Consider the following 14516-nt stretch of genomic DNA (forward strand, 5'->3'; position numbering starts at 1 on the left):
ATCCAGATACACATGATCCAGATTTGGTTATCCAAAGGATCTTGTAATCCAGCTCAATGTAGACCCATTTCCACCAAACAGTCCGGTTCAGTTCAGTTCATTACGCATTTATCCACCGTCATCAGTTGATGTGGTACCAAAATAACCAATCAGTACTGTCCTACTTTTTTAATACCCTTCTGTTGGGGTGCAAAGCGTACCGTTCCGACCCTAAAGCTAGACTCACTGCAGTCCGTCCATTAGGGGAAAGAATCATCCCTGCCCGTGCAGCAGCGGTAATAAACGACAAACACCAAACGCACCATGTTCAGATATTAGAGAGAAACTTCAAGGCTGTTCTTCTTCCTAGGAATGATTGATCTTAGTTCACTGTCACATTCTACTCTCTAGTCTCACTGCTGTGATTTAGTTATGTGTAAGGGGACGGTTGGCTGTGGAAACGCAGGCAAGATCGGGGTCTACTGAACCAAACTGTACCGAAACAAAACTGACTGCTTGGTAGAAACGGGGATTTAGATCCTGGTTGTTCAGCATCTGATCCAGGGACAGACTTTTAAGGATCACCAAATGTTTTAAAGGAAGAACGTGCGACTTTTTGATCCAGTAGATGTCGCCCTTGAGCACCTGCATGAAACCAAATCAAGCCTGTTTAGCCACAACTCATCCATATTGAAGCCTCCGTTATCCTGCAGCGACACACCAGCAACCCCCTCCCCTCGGATTCGCCTGAAGGAGTCAATCACAAACAGCGGACAAAATTGTCCTTGACTTAAGTTGCCTGATTTGTTGTGTTAGCAGGCTAATGGTAGCGCTCTTAAGTTAGCTTTTAACTTCACGATGCATGTAATGTGATCTAAAACACCTACATGCTGTCCAAATAAGCAAGAGTATGTTCTTCTTTTCTTTTGTCCTTAACTAAAATAGATTTGTGGCCCCCTCCTCGCTAGAGTCGATGTTAATGCAGGTTGCCATGTGGTGGACACTGAAGCTTCATTGTTTATCCAGCTCTGCATCGGTCTGTAAACCTTTCTGCATTCTAAACTCTCTCCATTTTTCAAAAGCATCTTCAATATTGATCCTAGTTTGAGGTCGGGTACAATCACTTCTATCTGAACCAGTTCTATTGCCCGCTTCCATCGCTGCAACACCTGTTGGTTTGACATGATAACTGCTCTCATATCTGGCAAACCGAGGGGCGTCCAAAACAGCCGTGTGGGGGTGCCTTAAAACCGCCTACCTTCTCTGGTCCAAACAAATCCAGAGCATTCAGGAGCAGAAAGGACATACTGTCTGCTGCATTGTTGTCAGAGAAGCCAGCACTTCAACATGTTTCCTTAATGTCTGATCATATAGTAAGGTCACTTTATCATTTCACTACACATCTCACTGACTGGACCTTTAAACATTAAAAAGTTAAGAATCATGTTCAATTTACTTTCGCTTTACTACCACAATTATGACTCAGACAGAAACAAATTCAGACTAATACTATAGGTGTATTTAAGGTTCCCTTCCTCCATCCGGGTCATGGGTAGTCAGTCCCACTTTTCCCTCGACTTCTACGTCCATGGTCACAACAACACGACTCGTGAAGAAACGAAAAACAGCAACAGCAAGAAATTCTGCTGATGTTGACCAAGGAAAGACATCTGACGCTGCTAAGTGCTAACAGCTTACGCTAAAATAAACAGCCTGAAACGTGTCTATTACTAATGTTGGAAAATGATACAGGGAAGTATATAAATATTATATACATCATATTTGTATCCTCGTTAGTTCAGCACAACAGTTGCAGTAATATTAAAGTTGTTATGTGCAGATCTGGTTTAGATGAACCTCAGATGTTCTGACGGTCCCTGCAGCCCTGCAGTCTCTCTCTGTTAGAACGCTGTGGACGGGAGTGTGGGCTGACGACTGTTTGACATCACGCTGTCTTTGTCGTCCTTACACTCTGTCAGGAACTCGTCTGGAGACATATCGACTTTGGACCAGCTCTCCTCTGACTCTGCGGCAATCTCCTCTCCTCGCTCCTCCTTCCACAACCGCTCGTACTCCTGCTTCAGCTCCTGGTATGAGCGGGAGAAGGTGTGGAAGATGGAGGTGGCGGGGAACGCCATGATGAGGATGCCGCTCAGGATGCTGGTCATGGCGACGATCTGTCCGGGGATGCTGCGCGGCACCATGTCGCCGTATCCCACCGTAGTCATGGAGATGATTGCCCACCAGTAGGAGGCGGGGATGCTGCTGAAGCTGTGTTGAGGGTGGGTGGCGGCGAATGGTGCCAGCTCGCTCTCTGCGAGGTGAACCAGAGGTGAGAAGAGGGTGACGGCGACGCAGACGAAGAGCAGCAGCAGGCCAAACTCGCGGATGCTGCGCTGCATCGTCATTCCGAGCGTCTGCAGGCCCAGAGAGTGGCGAGCCAGACGCATCACGTACAAGATCCTCAACGCCCGCAGCAAGCGCAGGATCAAACTCAGCTTGTCCAGGTATCCTCTGCCCGCCCCCATGATGACGTCCTCCTCTGACTCGTCTTTGATGTCGAACACCAGCGACACGTAGTACGGCAGGATGGCGATGGCGTCAATGATGTTGAGCGGGCCTCGGGCGAACGCCAGCTTGCTCTTAGCGTTGAAGAATCGTAGCACAAACTCCAGAGTGAACCACGCCACGCAGATGGACTCCACCACGAACATGCTGCGACACTTCTGGGAGCACTCGCCCTGCAAAGACACACACACACACACACACACACACACACACACACACACACACACACACACACACACACACACACACACACACACACACACACACACACACACACACACACACACACGATTAATCGTCATGTGTAAATCTGTAGTAAGAGTTTAGAATAAAATTTGAACGTTAACCCACACAGAGAAAGTAAGTGATCTGTCAGCGTCATACGCACCTTGGTCTCTTCATCCCGGAGGTCTGGCATGGTGCTGATGCACAGACTGATGACGGTGACCATCACCATGACGACAGAGAGGCAGGCGAACACCTTCCCGGCCAATCCTGACTGAGGGTTTTCCACCACCTCTCGTAGCTTCACGGTCAATCTACGATATCCCTTCTCGCTCTGCTTGGTGTTTTTCTTCAGCATCATCCTCTTCTGCCTCCACTCCTCTTCCTTGCGCTCTCGCTCGGCCACCTCTTCCACGCGGGTGATCATGCGACGGCGGCAGCAGCGCTCCATGTGACCCGGGTCCACGCCCCAGTAGTCGAGCTCATCGTGCAGCGACACGGCGCAAAGCTCTCGAAGTAGCCGTAGTTTCCCTGCAGCTAGGAAGTTGAGGATGACTCTGAAAGCTGTCGGGTTTCGGTCGAAGAAGAACTCCTGGCACGTTTCGTCGTAGTCGTCGCAGAGCCGTGCGATCTCCTCCGGGGTGGTGCAGAAGCGCAGACGTCCCAAACGACTCTGGGGAAACTGCTCCAAGGTGCTCCAGGGGAAGGTGTAGCGGTTTCCACCGACATTGATAAGGACCTGAAGGGTGTGGTCCACCACGTATGAAGCCTTGGGGTCTCGAAGCAGCTGAGCGCGCTTGAAGTATACACCTTTGATTGTTTCGGTCTCTGGGATCTCAGTGAAGAAGCGATCGAGGCTGCTGTCGTCGCTGCTGATGGAGTAGGTGCTGAAGTCATGATTAGCGTTACTGATGATGGGCATGCTGGCTGCAGGATGTGTAACGGGATGAAAGACGTACGTGTTTGTCCAGGCTTGTCAGGGGGAGGAGCCACAATGATGCTGGAGTGACAAAAAAATTAATCAGTTTCTTTTCTACAACACAAATTCCAGAATTCAAATCCTTTGAGTAAAAGATCCACAAAGTTTTAGAGTTTTAACATTTAAGATCGCAGATAAAACACAGTGCTGACTTTCATTGCTATGCCGACGACACCGAGCTCTACTTCACTGATATCAATGAGCTGAATCCATCATGTACCTCTGACATCATTTTTTGTTTGCTGCAAATATTCTTATCTATCAACTCTTTGTTAATGAACCATTAGAGCAAAAGTTTACTGCTATATGGTTGTCACCACACCAGAATTTTAAACATTGATATGGTTTTGGTAAGGATCACTGAAGAAACATTACTACAACCCTGTCCCACCAATCACGTCTGCATGTCTCCACCCATTGCTCCCTTGTCCTACGCGGTGGCAGTGACAGGCTGACAGCAGTCAGAGCTAAACACATAAACACAGTACCGACTTTCATCGCTATGCAGACGACACTCAGCTCTACTTCACTGAGACTAGAAAAGTCTAGACAAGTCCATTTACCATAACCAAGTCCATGATCTAAATGAGCAGACTTCATCTTGTAACTGTTGCATAAGAGCAACAGTTTACTGCAATATGGTTGTCACCACACCAGAATTTGAAACGTTGATATGATTCTAGTAAAAATCAAACGATATCCACAGCAACAAAAATAGAAGCAGCAAAGATAGAAGTCAAAGGCACACAATATGGGATAATTAATTGTTTTTAATTATCGCAAACATTGAAGCAAACTCCTGCACATTGTCTAAACTGCAGAGAACATCGGCAACGTTTCAGTTCCCAACGATCATACGTAACTCTTAAAAAGCGACCAGAGAATCATCAGTTTAGGCCGCAACAATCAGAAAAACAGCAGGGATTACTACGATGATAACTACGATGATAACAATTTAAAGAAATATTTGATAGAACCACATTTGTTCCAATGAGCTTTCACATGAAGAAAAACATTCATGATTCACTGAAAACAAAAGACCAAATGTCGGCGCCCTTCTTTAAGACCTGACACCTGACCAGACACCTTTCGTGAGGCGGCTTCTCGCCAATTCACGCCTGGAGTCGTGTGACTCTCAAAGACTCCGTGACCTTAAAAAAACCTTCAAGGTGTGAATGCCCGGACAAGTTCAGATGTCTGAGAACACGACAGAGGGATCTGCTCTCACTGTGAAAGCTTCCAGTGGATTGATTCTTTAAAACCATAAATCTTTAAACATATCTGAACGTGAACAGATTTGTGCAGAGACACTGTCAGATTAAAGGGCAGAGTCATTTACATAAAACACTTTTTCTCTCTCCTCTGCTGGTATCTAACACCTGCAGAAAGGTTTGATTTGTGCTTTGATTGATTGATTTTATTCAGAGAAGGCAAAGCAACATCTCTGTCCAGAGAACGTGTTACCTCAGTGTGAACACATCTTAAAGCTTAAAAAACATCCTGCAGAAGATTCTGGAGCTTCGGTTAAACTGACTTTAGGAGGAGATGGTGGTTTGTAAAAATCATTCTTTAACAGTAAAGCTGAACTGAGTGCACCTACAGGTCCAATCAGTGAGATGTGTAGAGACTGAAATGATAAAGTGACCTTACTATATGATAAGACATTAAGGAAACCTGCTTTGTTAAAGTGCTGATATGCGACCAGTTACAAGGTCAAACCAACAGGTGTTGCAGCGATGGAAGCGGGCGAGAGAACTGGTTCAGATAGAAGCGATTGTACCCGACCTAAAAAGTCTCTGCATGTTTCTAATAAGCTCCACGAGCAGAAACGTGCTCAAACTAGGATCAATATTGGAGATGCTTTTGAAAAATGGAGAGAGGTTAGAACACAGAAAGGTTTACAGACCCATGCAGAGCTGGATAAACACTGAAGCTTCAGTGTCCACAACATGGCAACCTGTGTGAGCATTGACTCTAGAGAGGAGGGGGTTGGTGGAGACAGCTCTCTACAATATTTAGAATTTGGACTGCAGTACCCATTTTAAACACTAGGGGTCAGGGTTACATATTGCTCCTTTAAAGCAGCTTTACAACACTAAATATCCTCTTAAAGTTTGATCTCTTCTGAGAGGAAGCTAGGATTTACAGCTCAGACATTATGTAATTCATAATACTTCGAGAATAAGGTCATCCACCCGAATTAGACTGACACACGAAGAAAATAAATAATAATAAAACCATCTATGCCACTTCATATCACAAGACATTATGTGTCCGCTGGTTTTTTGATAAGATTACTCTTTTATTCTGTTGATTAGGGTTGCTAAAATGTTCAATACTTTGATAGTTTTCAATATCTGACAGATGTTCACAAACCCAGCAGTCTGAGGTCGGTTCAGCACTGATGTAACTTTAGATTCCTTTAACCCCATCGGGACATCTGACCCAGCGCCGGTGTCATGCTGATAAATTTAAACGGTTTACTCAGGGGGGGAAAGCAGTCAGCAGAACGCTTTTCATCCAGTGACCTAAAATGTAAAAATATACCAAACATTCAGTTCAAACTCCTCGACTTCACAAATCGGGTGGTTTTATAGGTCAAGACTCATAAACAGATTATTAAATATGTTGCACAGATAAATACTAAAGTCGGAGCAGTGAAGTGAAAATAATCAGCCCCGCTCAGTAAACTCATTTAAACTCCTGATGATGAATTATTCTTCTGAAACAGACAGAGGTCATGCTGCTACCTCACTTCTTCTACTCGACAAACGACATGTAGGAAGTGCGTTTGTGCACCTTCAGGACCTTGGAAACATAAAAACGGTTTGACTGTTGCTGAGGTTCGTAATTGGAGGAAGCAGACTTTTTTTTTTGTCGAATTAGAAGTTGGAGTCAAACGTCATAGTTCTGTGAACTCCTCCCCCTCATCGACAACGTGCATATGCATATATATCAGGGCGACGAAAGGCGACAAAGACGTCGTGAGACATTCAAGGACCACGTCAACTGTCAAGGTTCAGGAAAGTTACTGATCAATTCTGACTGTTCTAGCATCTACAGCCCGTTGTTAGCTAACTGTTAGCATGTCTATTCATCTGTTACCATGACAACTACAAGCTGTGGCTAAATGTCTACATTAGAGGATCATTTATAACATGCTAGTTGAGAGAGGGTTGTAAGATTTGAGACGTCTGAAGCTAACTTGAAGATGGACGAGGAGAGAGACGACTTTTTGGTGTCAGATGGATTTATTGATTTCTTCGTATCAAACCTGAGTTGCTAAACTGCTAAACATGAGACAACGATGACAACACTAACGATACAAGCTTACGTTACGTCTCAATCTGTTCTGAATAATATCTGCAGGGATGAACACTCTGCTTCTCTCTCTCTCTCTCTCTCTCTCTCTCAGTCGTTGTGTCAAACAGTACAGAGACGGGCTAACTGGCTGCCTTTTAGCTGAAGGCTGCTGTGTGAACTAGCGCCGTAAAGACGATCGCACTTCTCACCAGATGACCTTGACCTGCTGACAAAGTTACATAGTGCTGAAAACAGGCAAGCAGGGCGCTCTGTGGACACGAGAGAGACGCCATTCTCCCTGAGGACGGGCTGACGTGGAAATCAGCAGGAACAAAGAAGTCAAAGTAATCGTACAGCAGGGGAGATGTTCTCTGCTCCAGCTGAAACATGAACTTTATTTATAAACACAAGAAGCAGCTTTAATGACGCAGAGAGCCAGAATGTAATTACGATGAGATTATGATCACTCATCGTGTAGCGATGGAGTGTTAGCTCTTACGCTCCTCACTGGGGATCAATATCACAGACCTGACTCTGACCTTTATATATATCATGTGTTATTCTTTATTTGTTGTTGTTGTGTTATTATTAGTGTTAATGCATTAACTTTAAAGATGCATCCTGTAAAGATGGGATCATTTTAATGAAGTCGTTTCCTGCAGCAGCTCGTGATTTTCTCCCCGGGGATCAACAACAGCGCTCGCCTCAGTCTGACTGTGACCTCATGTTTCATTCATTATTTGTTGAGGTTTATATTATTAATCAGAATGTGCAGATCTCCATCAAGGGCTTCTATATGTGTTGCTGTGGTAACCAACAGGTTTAATTTTCACTTCAACGTACACAGTCTGATACAGCAGGTGGCAGTATGCACATAGTTGGTTTGCAAATCCCCCCAAAAGCAAAAGTGTGCTCAAACAGTCCGTTTGGAGATTTTACCTTCATGACATCACAAATGGCAGTAACCCCTCCCCCAGGTGGGTGACACTCCCACAGCTAGGTGTTTGTTCTGCCCTCTGAGTCTGCCTTCTCACTGTAAACAATAGGACATGGAGCGAGAAAGCCTGAGACACCCAAGCCCCCCCCAGAGAGGGGGCGTGGTCAGACACAGCTCATTTACATATTTAAAGGTACAGACACAGAAACAGCCTGTTCTGATCAGGGCTGAAATAGAGGGGTTTATAGACATGATCAAATACAGGATCAGAGTGGATTTAGAACAAGAAACTTCACACACATGTTTTGAGGAGCTCTGAGACTTATTTACACTGGTTGAAGAGGAGGAGGATATGTGACCTTTATTACAAGTTTGTAAAGTGTCTATCTTTTGCAGAGCAGGTTAAATCATGGGAAAGACTCAAAGTACAGAGGGACGTGTCAGGCAGAGCTTAGCTCGCCTTGCAGCTACAGCTCTAACTCCAGGTGTTCTGGGGCCGCTCCGAAAGGACGCCCTGCTCAGCCGTCTCCTCCTAGGTGTCAAAACCCTGACTGGACTCGCTTTCATCTCCTAGCTGTCCCGCTAGTTGACTCACATAAAAGAACTACGAGCCCAGGAAGCCTTCTAGATTTTCAGCTCGGGGTTACCTCGTTGTCCCGCCAAGAAGATCAAAAGCGTGTGGAGCAGCTTTGAGCTTCTACACCTCACATACATGGAAAAGGTGGAATGACCTACCGAACATAATCAGAGCGCCCAGACACTTAACTATTTTCAAAAGAGACTTCAGACATTTATTTTTGCTGCTGTTTTTCATCAGTTTGATCAACCTGCAAGTCTTTTATTGTTCTTCTGCAGGTTAAGCTCCTGTGTGTGTTTTAATAAACTGTAAATTCGTGTGCATTCCCCTGTCAGCTTGTTTGTGTTTGTTATACCTGTATCTGCTCCTGTGTGCACGTTGTGACGCTTTCTCTATAAATAAACCTTCTTCTTATTATTCTGTTTTTGGTCGTTGTGGTATCGGGACAGGTGTTAATATATCGTATCTACCAATATCGTGGTGAAGCTGGAGACTTTCCATGTCTGATTAGTTTCCAGAGTAGAAGTAAAAGTTTCAGACTAAAGTCAAAGAAAGACTGAAATCACAGACTGACCTCAGAAGGCGCACGCGGGCTGCCTCATCTCTCTGATCTTCTCGTAAAGACGCCGCTCCTCGTGCGTTAATCCATCCGTGTTTAATGGATCTGATTGGCTCATCGATCAGTCCCACAGAGGGCAATTATGATGATGGTGATGATGATGGTGATGATGATGATGGAGACAGTTTTTAGATCCGTTCTGAAGTTTGCAGGCTCGCGCGGTGGGTCCGTGCTGCATCCCGCGCTGTGCACGCGGAGCCTCCGAGCTCCGGAGTGAAACTCCTTCAGTGAGTGAGAAGGAGGAGGAGGAGGAGGAGGAGGAGGAGGAGGTTTCTGTCCGACACGCAGCTCGAAGCTCCGCCGGAGAGCAGAGAAGAAGAAGAAACGCGAGGATTTCACCACGGAGCTCCTCTCCACCTGTGATGTCTCCTCATTTGTGTCATACAGCAGGACCGCCCCCCCCCTCCTCCTCCTCCTCCTCCTCCTCCTCCATTTCATCCTCCACTTCATCCTACTCCTCCTCTTTTCACCCTCCTCTCTCCCTTTCCATCAACACTCTCCTACACTGTAAAAACACAGACAGCTCCACCGGGATTTAGTTGAATAATCTGTCACATAGCAGAAGTGAGGTAGCTGTATCATTATTATTATTATTATTATTATTATTGTATTTAATACGTCATCAGAGAACGTGAGTGAAGAAGTTTGTAATTATTCTGCAGACTAAAGCACCTATATAAATGTAGAGGAGCCTCAATGCTCTTCAAGATCATTATGTGGTCTGTGCAATCATTTAAGATCACATGGAAACAATCTTCATGGTTATTTGATTTTAAAACTTTGAAACTTCAAATAAAAGCTAATCCCAAATTATGGCCCCATCAGTGGTGATTCTACAGACTGTTGGAGCTCTGTGCAAAACCTGATAGGGGGCCCCTCTAACCAGCGTTGTGTGTCCCGAAGCGTACTCCTCTTAAGCCTCAGACTACAGGAGTGTTAAAATTCTTCCTGATTTTGAATTTGCAGCATCACCAGGATCCTATTGTTTACAGTGAGAAGTCAGACTCAGAGGGCAGAACAAACACCTAGCTATGGGAGTGTCACCGACCTGGGGGAGGGGTTACTGCCCTTTGTGATGTCATGAAGGGAAAATCTCCAAAGGGCCTGTTTGAGAACACATTTTCTGAAAAGTGGAGCAGGTAAAAGATGGGGAGGATGGACTTTTCTCATCATTGGGGGGTTTGTAGACGGACTAGAGATACATGTTAGTGTCAGAGAAACATGGTGAAGAGGATTTTACAGAATATGGGACCTTTAAATAAAAAATCTTCCAGGTTAAAACTTTAAGTAAAATTAGGTTTACGATGGCCGTGAAGGTAAACTGCAAAAAGATTTCACAGAACGCAAATGAAGGTTTAGGGCACGGTCACATATGTACCGTGCCGTGCTCAAGCACGATTGGCCCCCCTGCTGCATCACACTGGCTGGCACGGCCCCGCGGTCTCACTGGCCAGGACTGTCCGTGCCTAAGCACGATTACCTCTTGTGCATAACGTCGTAATACAGCATATGCACGCTTTATGTTATTATGAAGCGTGCTCAGTGTACAAACAGGCGGACGAGGGAGAGAGAGAGACAGAGAGAGAGAGAGAGAGAGAGAGAGAGAGACAGAGAGAGAGAAAGAGAGAGAGAGAGAGACAGAGAGAGACAGAGAGAGAGAAAAAAAAAAGGGATGCGCAGTCGAGTCTGCGTCTGCACATCGGAGAACAACACAGAGAGCATGACAGCTACTTTACTGACTTTGAGGCTTATTTTAAGCCATTTTTATCAGACACAAAAAAATATATATATACGCGCGGGTCCGCGGGCGAGTCTGGAGAACAACATAGACAGCTACTTTGTGTCTTATATTGTGCCATGTTAGTCAGATGCAGACATGAAACTCTGGATTTCTCCATAATGAAGGCTGTCAAGTGTACCGTGCCTGAGCATGGAGCGGTTACACTGGACAAACAAACTGGACTTTAGGGTTGAAGCGTGCTTGGGTACGGTACGGATGGCCAGTGTGACCGCGCTCTTAGTGAAGTGCTTCTGCACCGCCATGGTAAACTGTCCCTGGCGATCAGCAAACAACACAAACACTTCACTCTGTAAGAAGTAGAAGGAACAGAGAGAGTTTTAGAGTGCACAGCAGCTTGTTGGAGATAATATAAACTGGACATCGCTGGAAAAAATCTTTTGTTTAAAGCCTGATTGACAAAGTTTGAGCAGGCAGCCGTCCAAATACAGAGAGGATTATTAAGAAGGACACACACACACACACACAATCAGGTTTGCTGAAGGAGCAGGTGTGTGTTGCTGCAGATCTAATAAAGGATACATGAGCGTCTGTGTCGGTGACTTAATGTGACCTCGGCCAGATAAACGTTTGTGAATCAGGATTTATTTCCTGTTTGTATTCTGCAGCACGCATGCACGCATGCACGCACACACACACACACACACACACATACACACACACACACACACACACACACACACACACACACACACACACACACACACACACAGACTGTAACACACACACACACACACACACACACAGACTGCAAAACAAACACACACACTCACACACAAACAGAATGTAACACACACACACACACACACACACACACACACAGACTGTAACACACACACACACACACACACAGACTGCAAAACAAACACACACACTCACACACAAACAGAATGTAACACACACACACACAAACAGAAACAGTGCAACACACACAGTGTTCAATTCCGTTTATCCACTCTTAGGCCTCGTTTACCTCGTTTAAACAATCTGTTTAATTTCTGCGTTCAGACAACAACATTTTGATAACGACCTCTGTGAGCACGGATCCACACAAAAAAATCATGAGGCGCTTTCAACAGCGATGCGTTCACTTACTGACATTTCTGTCTGTATGTCGATTGAACTGTGATGCGTTCACTTTAATTAATTAATTATCAGAAATATACAATAAATTCATTTTCCACTGCCCTACGCTGCTCGCCAGTCAGCTTGATGAAATGACACCCTGAGGTCAAAGGTCAAAGAAGGAAGACGACCCTACTCTTCATCACATTGATCTGAGTTCAAACACTCCAGTTCATCTTCCCCGGATCACTCTGATCTAGACATTCTTAATAAAATGACCTTTGACCTCGCGGGCTGATGAATATCAGGGATTACACGATAATCCAGCCGCAGGAGGGGAAACCAGAGAGCATGCTGGGATACGACCAGCCTGCAGGAGCACGCTGGGAGTCGCACTGAGAGGATTTAATCAAGACTGTCCGCAATAATCAGATCAGAACTGGGGATTCCCACAGTCTGACAGACGTGTGAACTATACATCATTATGAAGATTAGACAGAGAATTAAACTGAAACTCCGTCTTTTTTACACTTAAAGGAGAAGTCGCTCAGCGAGTGTTGACAAATAGAACCACCGTAATGATGGTTCTACGCAGGGCCCCTTACCTGTAGCCTCTCACCTGTGACCCCTTACCTGTAGTCTCTCACCTGGGACCCCTTACCTGTAGCCTCTCACCTGGGACCCCTTACCTGTAGCCTCTCACCTGTGACCCCTTACCTGTAGCCTCTCATCTGTGACCCCTTACCTGTAGCCTCTCACCTGTGACCACTTACCTGTAGCTTCTCATCTGTGACCCCTTACCTGTAGCCTCTCACCTGTGACCCCTTACCTGTAGCCTCTCACCTGTGACCCATAACCTGTAGCCTCTCATCTGTGACCCCTTACCTGTAGCCTCTCATCTGTGACCCATAACCTGTAGCCTCTCACCTGTGACCCAAACCTGTAGCCTCTCACCTGTGACCCCTTACCTGTAGCCTCTCACCTGTGACCCATAACCTGTAGCCTCTCACCTGTGACCCCTTACCTGTAGCCTCTCACCTGTGACCCATAACCTGTAGCCTCTCACCTGTGACCCCTTACCTGTAGCCTCTCACCTGTGACCCATAACCTGTAGCCTCTCATCTGTGACCCATAACCTGTAGCCTCTCACCTGTGACCCCTTACCTGTAGCCTCTCACCTGTGACCCCTTACCTGTAGCCTCTCACCTGTGACCCCTTACCTGTAGCCTCTCACCTGTGACCCATAACCTGTAGCCTCTCATCTGTGACCCCTTACCTGTAGCCTCTCATCTGTGACCCCTTACCTGTAGCTTCTAACCTGGGACCCCTTACCTGTAGCCTCTCATCTGTGACCCCTTACCTGTAGCCTCTCATCTGTGACCCCTTACCTGTAGCCTCTCATCTGTGACCCCTTACCTGTAGCCTCTCACCTGTGACCCCTTACCTGTAGCCTCTCACCTGTGACCCCTTACCTGTAGCCTCTCACCTGTGACCCATAACCTGTAGCCTCTCATCTGTGACCCCTTACCTGTAGCCTCTCATCTGTGACCCCTTACCTGTAGCCTCTCACCTGTGACCCATAACCTGTAGCCTCTCATCTGTGACTCCTTACCTGTAGCCTCTCATCTGTGACCCATAACCTGTAGCCTCTCACCTGTGACCCAAACCTGTAGCCTCTCATCTGTGACCCCTTACCTGTAGCCTCCCATCTGTGACCCCTTACCTGTAGCCTCTCACCTGTGACCCCTTACCTGTAGCCTCTCACCTGTGACCCATAACCTGTAGCCTCTCACCTGTGACCCCTTACCTGTAGCCTCTCACCTGTGACCCATAACCTGTAGCCTCTCACCTGTGACCCCTTACCTGTAGCCTCTCACCTGTGACCCCTTACCTGTAGCCTCTCACCTGTGACCCATAACCTGTAGCCTCTCATCTGTGACCCATAACCTGTAGCCTCTCACTTGTGACCCCTTACCTGTAGCCTCTCATCTGTGACCCCTTACCTGTAGCCTCTCACCTGTGACCCCTTACCTGTAGCCTCTCACCTGTGACCCCTTACCTGTAGCCTCTCACCTGTGACCCATAACCTGTAGCCTCTCATCTGTGACCCCTTACCTGTAGCCTCTCACCTGTGACCCCTTACCTGTAGCCTCTCACCTGGGACCCCTTACCTGTAGCCTCTCACCTGTGACCCATAACCTGTAGCCTCTCACCTGTGACCCCTTACCTGTAGCCTCTCACCTGGGACCCCTTACCTGTAGCCTCTCACCTGTGACCCCTTACCTGTAGCCTCTCACCTGTGACCCATAACCTGTAGCCTCTCATCTGTGACCCATAACCTGTAGCCTCTCACCTGTGACCCCTTACCTGTAGCCTCTCATCTGTGACCCCTTACCTGTAGCCTCTCACCTGTGACCCCTTACCTGTAGCCTCTCACCTGTGACCCCTTACCTGTAGCCTCTCACC

General features: G+C 46.5%; 1 protein-coding gene across 1 annotated transcript; it reads right to left on the reverse strand.

Annotated features, from left to right (window-relative positions):
• Positions 1-1283: 1283 nt before the first annotated feature.
• LOC110001536 (potassium voltage-gated channel subfamily G member 4) lies at positions 1284-9596 on the reverse strand. The gene is made up of 3 exons (XM_020657039.3): positions 9143-9596; positions 2936-3772; positions 1284-2720 (listed from the first exon to the last, which is right to left on the reverse strand). The coding sequence occupies exons 2-3, from the start codon at positions 3692-3694 to the stop codon at positions 1881-1883; spliced, it is 1599 nt and encodes a 532-aa protein (XP_020512695.1). The 5' UTR covers positions 3695-3772; positions 9143-9596; the 3' UTR covers positions 1284-1880.
• Between the last annotated feature and the right edge of the window lie 4920 nt (positions 9597-14516).

This window comes from Labrus bergylta, chromosome 3 (genome assembly GCF_963930695.1).
Source record: "Labrus bergylta chromosome 3, fLabBer1.1, whole genome shotgun sequence".
In the NCBI taxonomy this organism is placed as follows: domain Eukaryota; kingdom Metazoa; phylum Chordata; class Actinopteri; order Labriformes; family Labridae; genus Labrus; species Labrus bergylta.

What these genes read in the sequence shown, in the direction of transcription:
- LOC110001536 (XM_020657039.3), bottom strand. Translation starts at nt 3,694, where the DNA reads ATGCCCATCATCAGTAACGCTAATCATGACTTCAGCACCTACTCCATC. An exon ending in TCCGGGATGAAGAGACCAAG is followed by an intron (nt 2,721 to 2,935) that starts GTGCGTATGACG and finishes GTGTCTTTGCAG; the next exon opens with GGCGAGTGCTCCCAGAAGTG.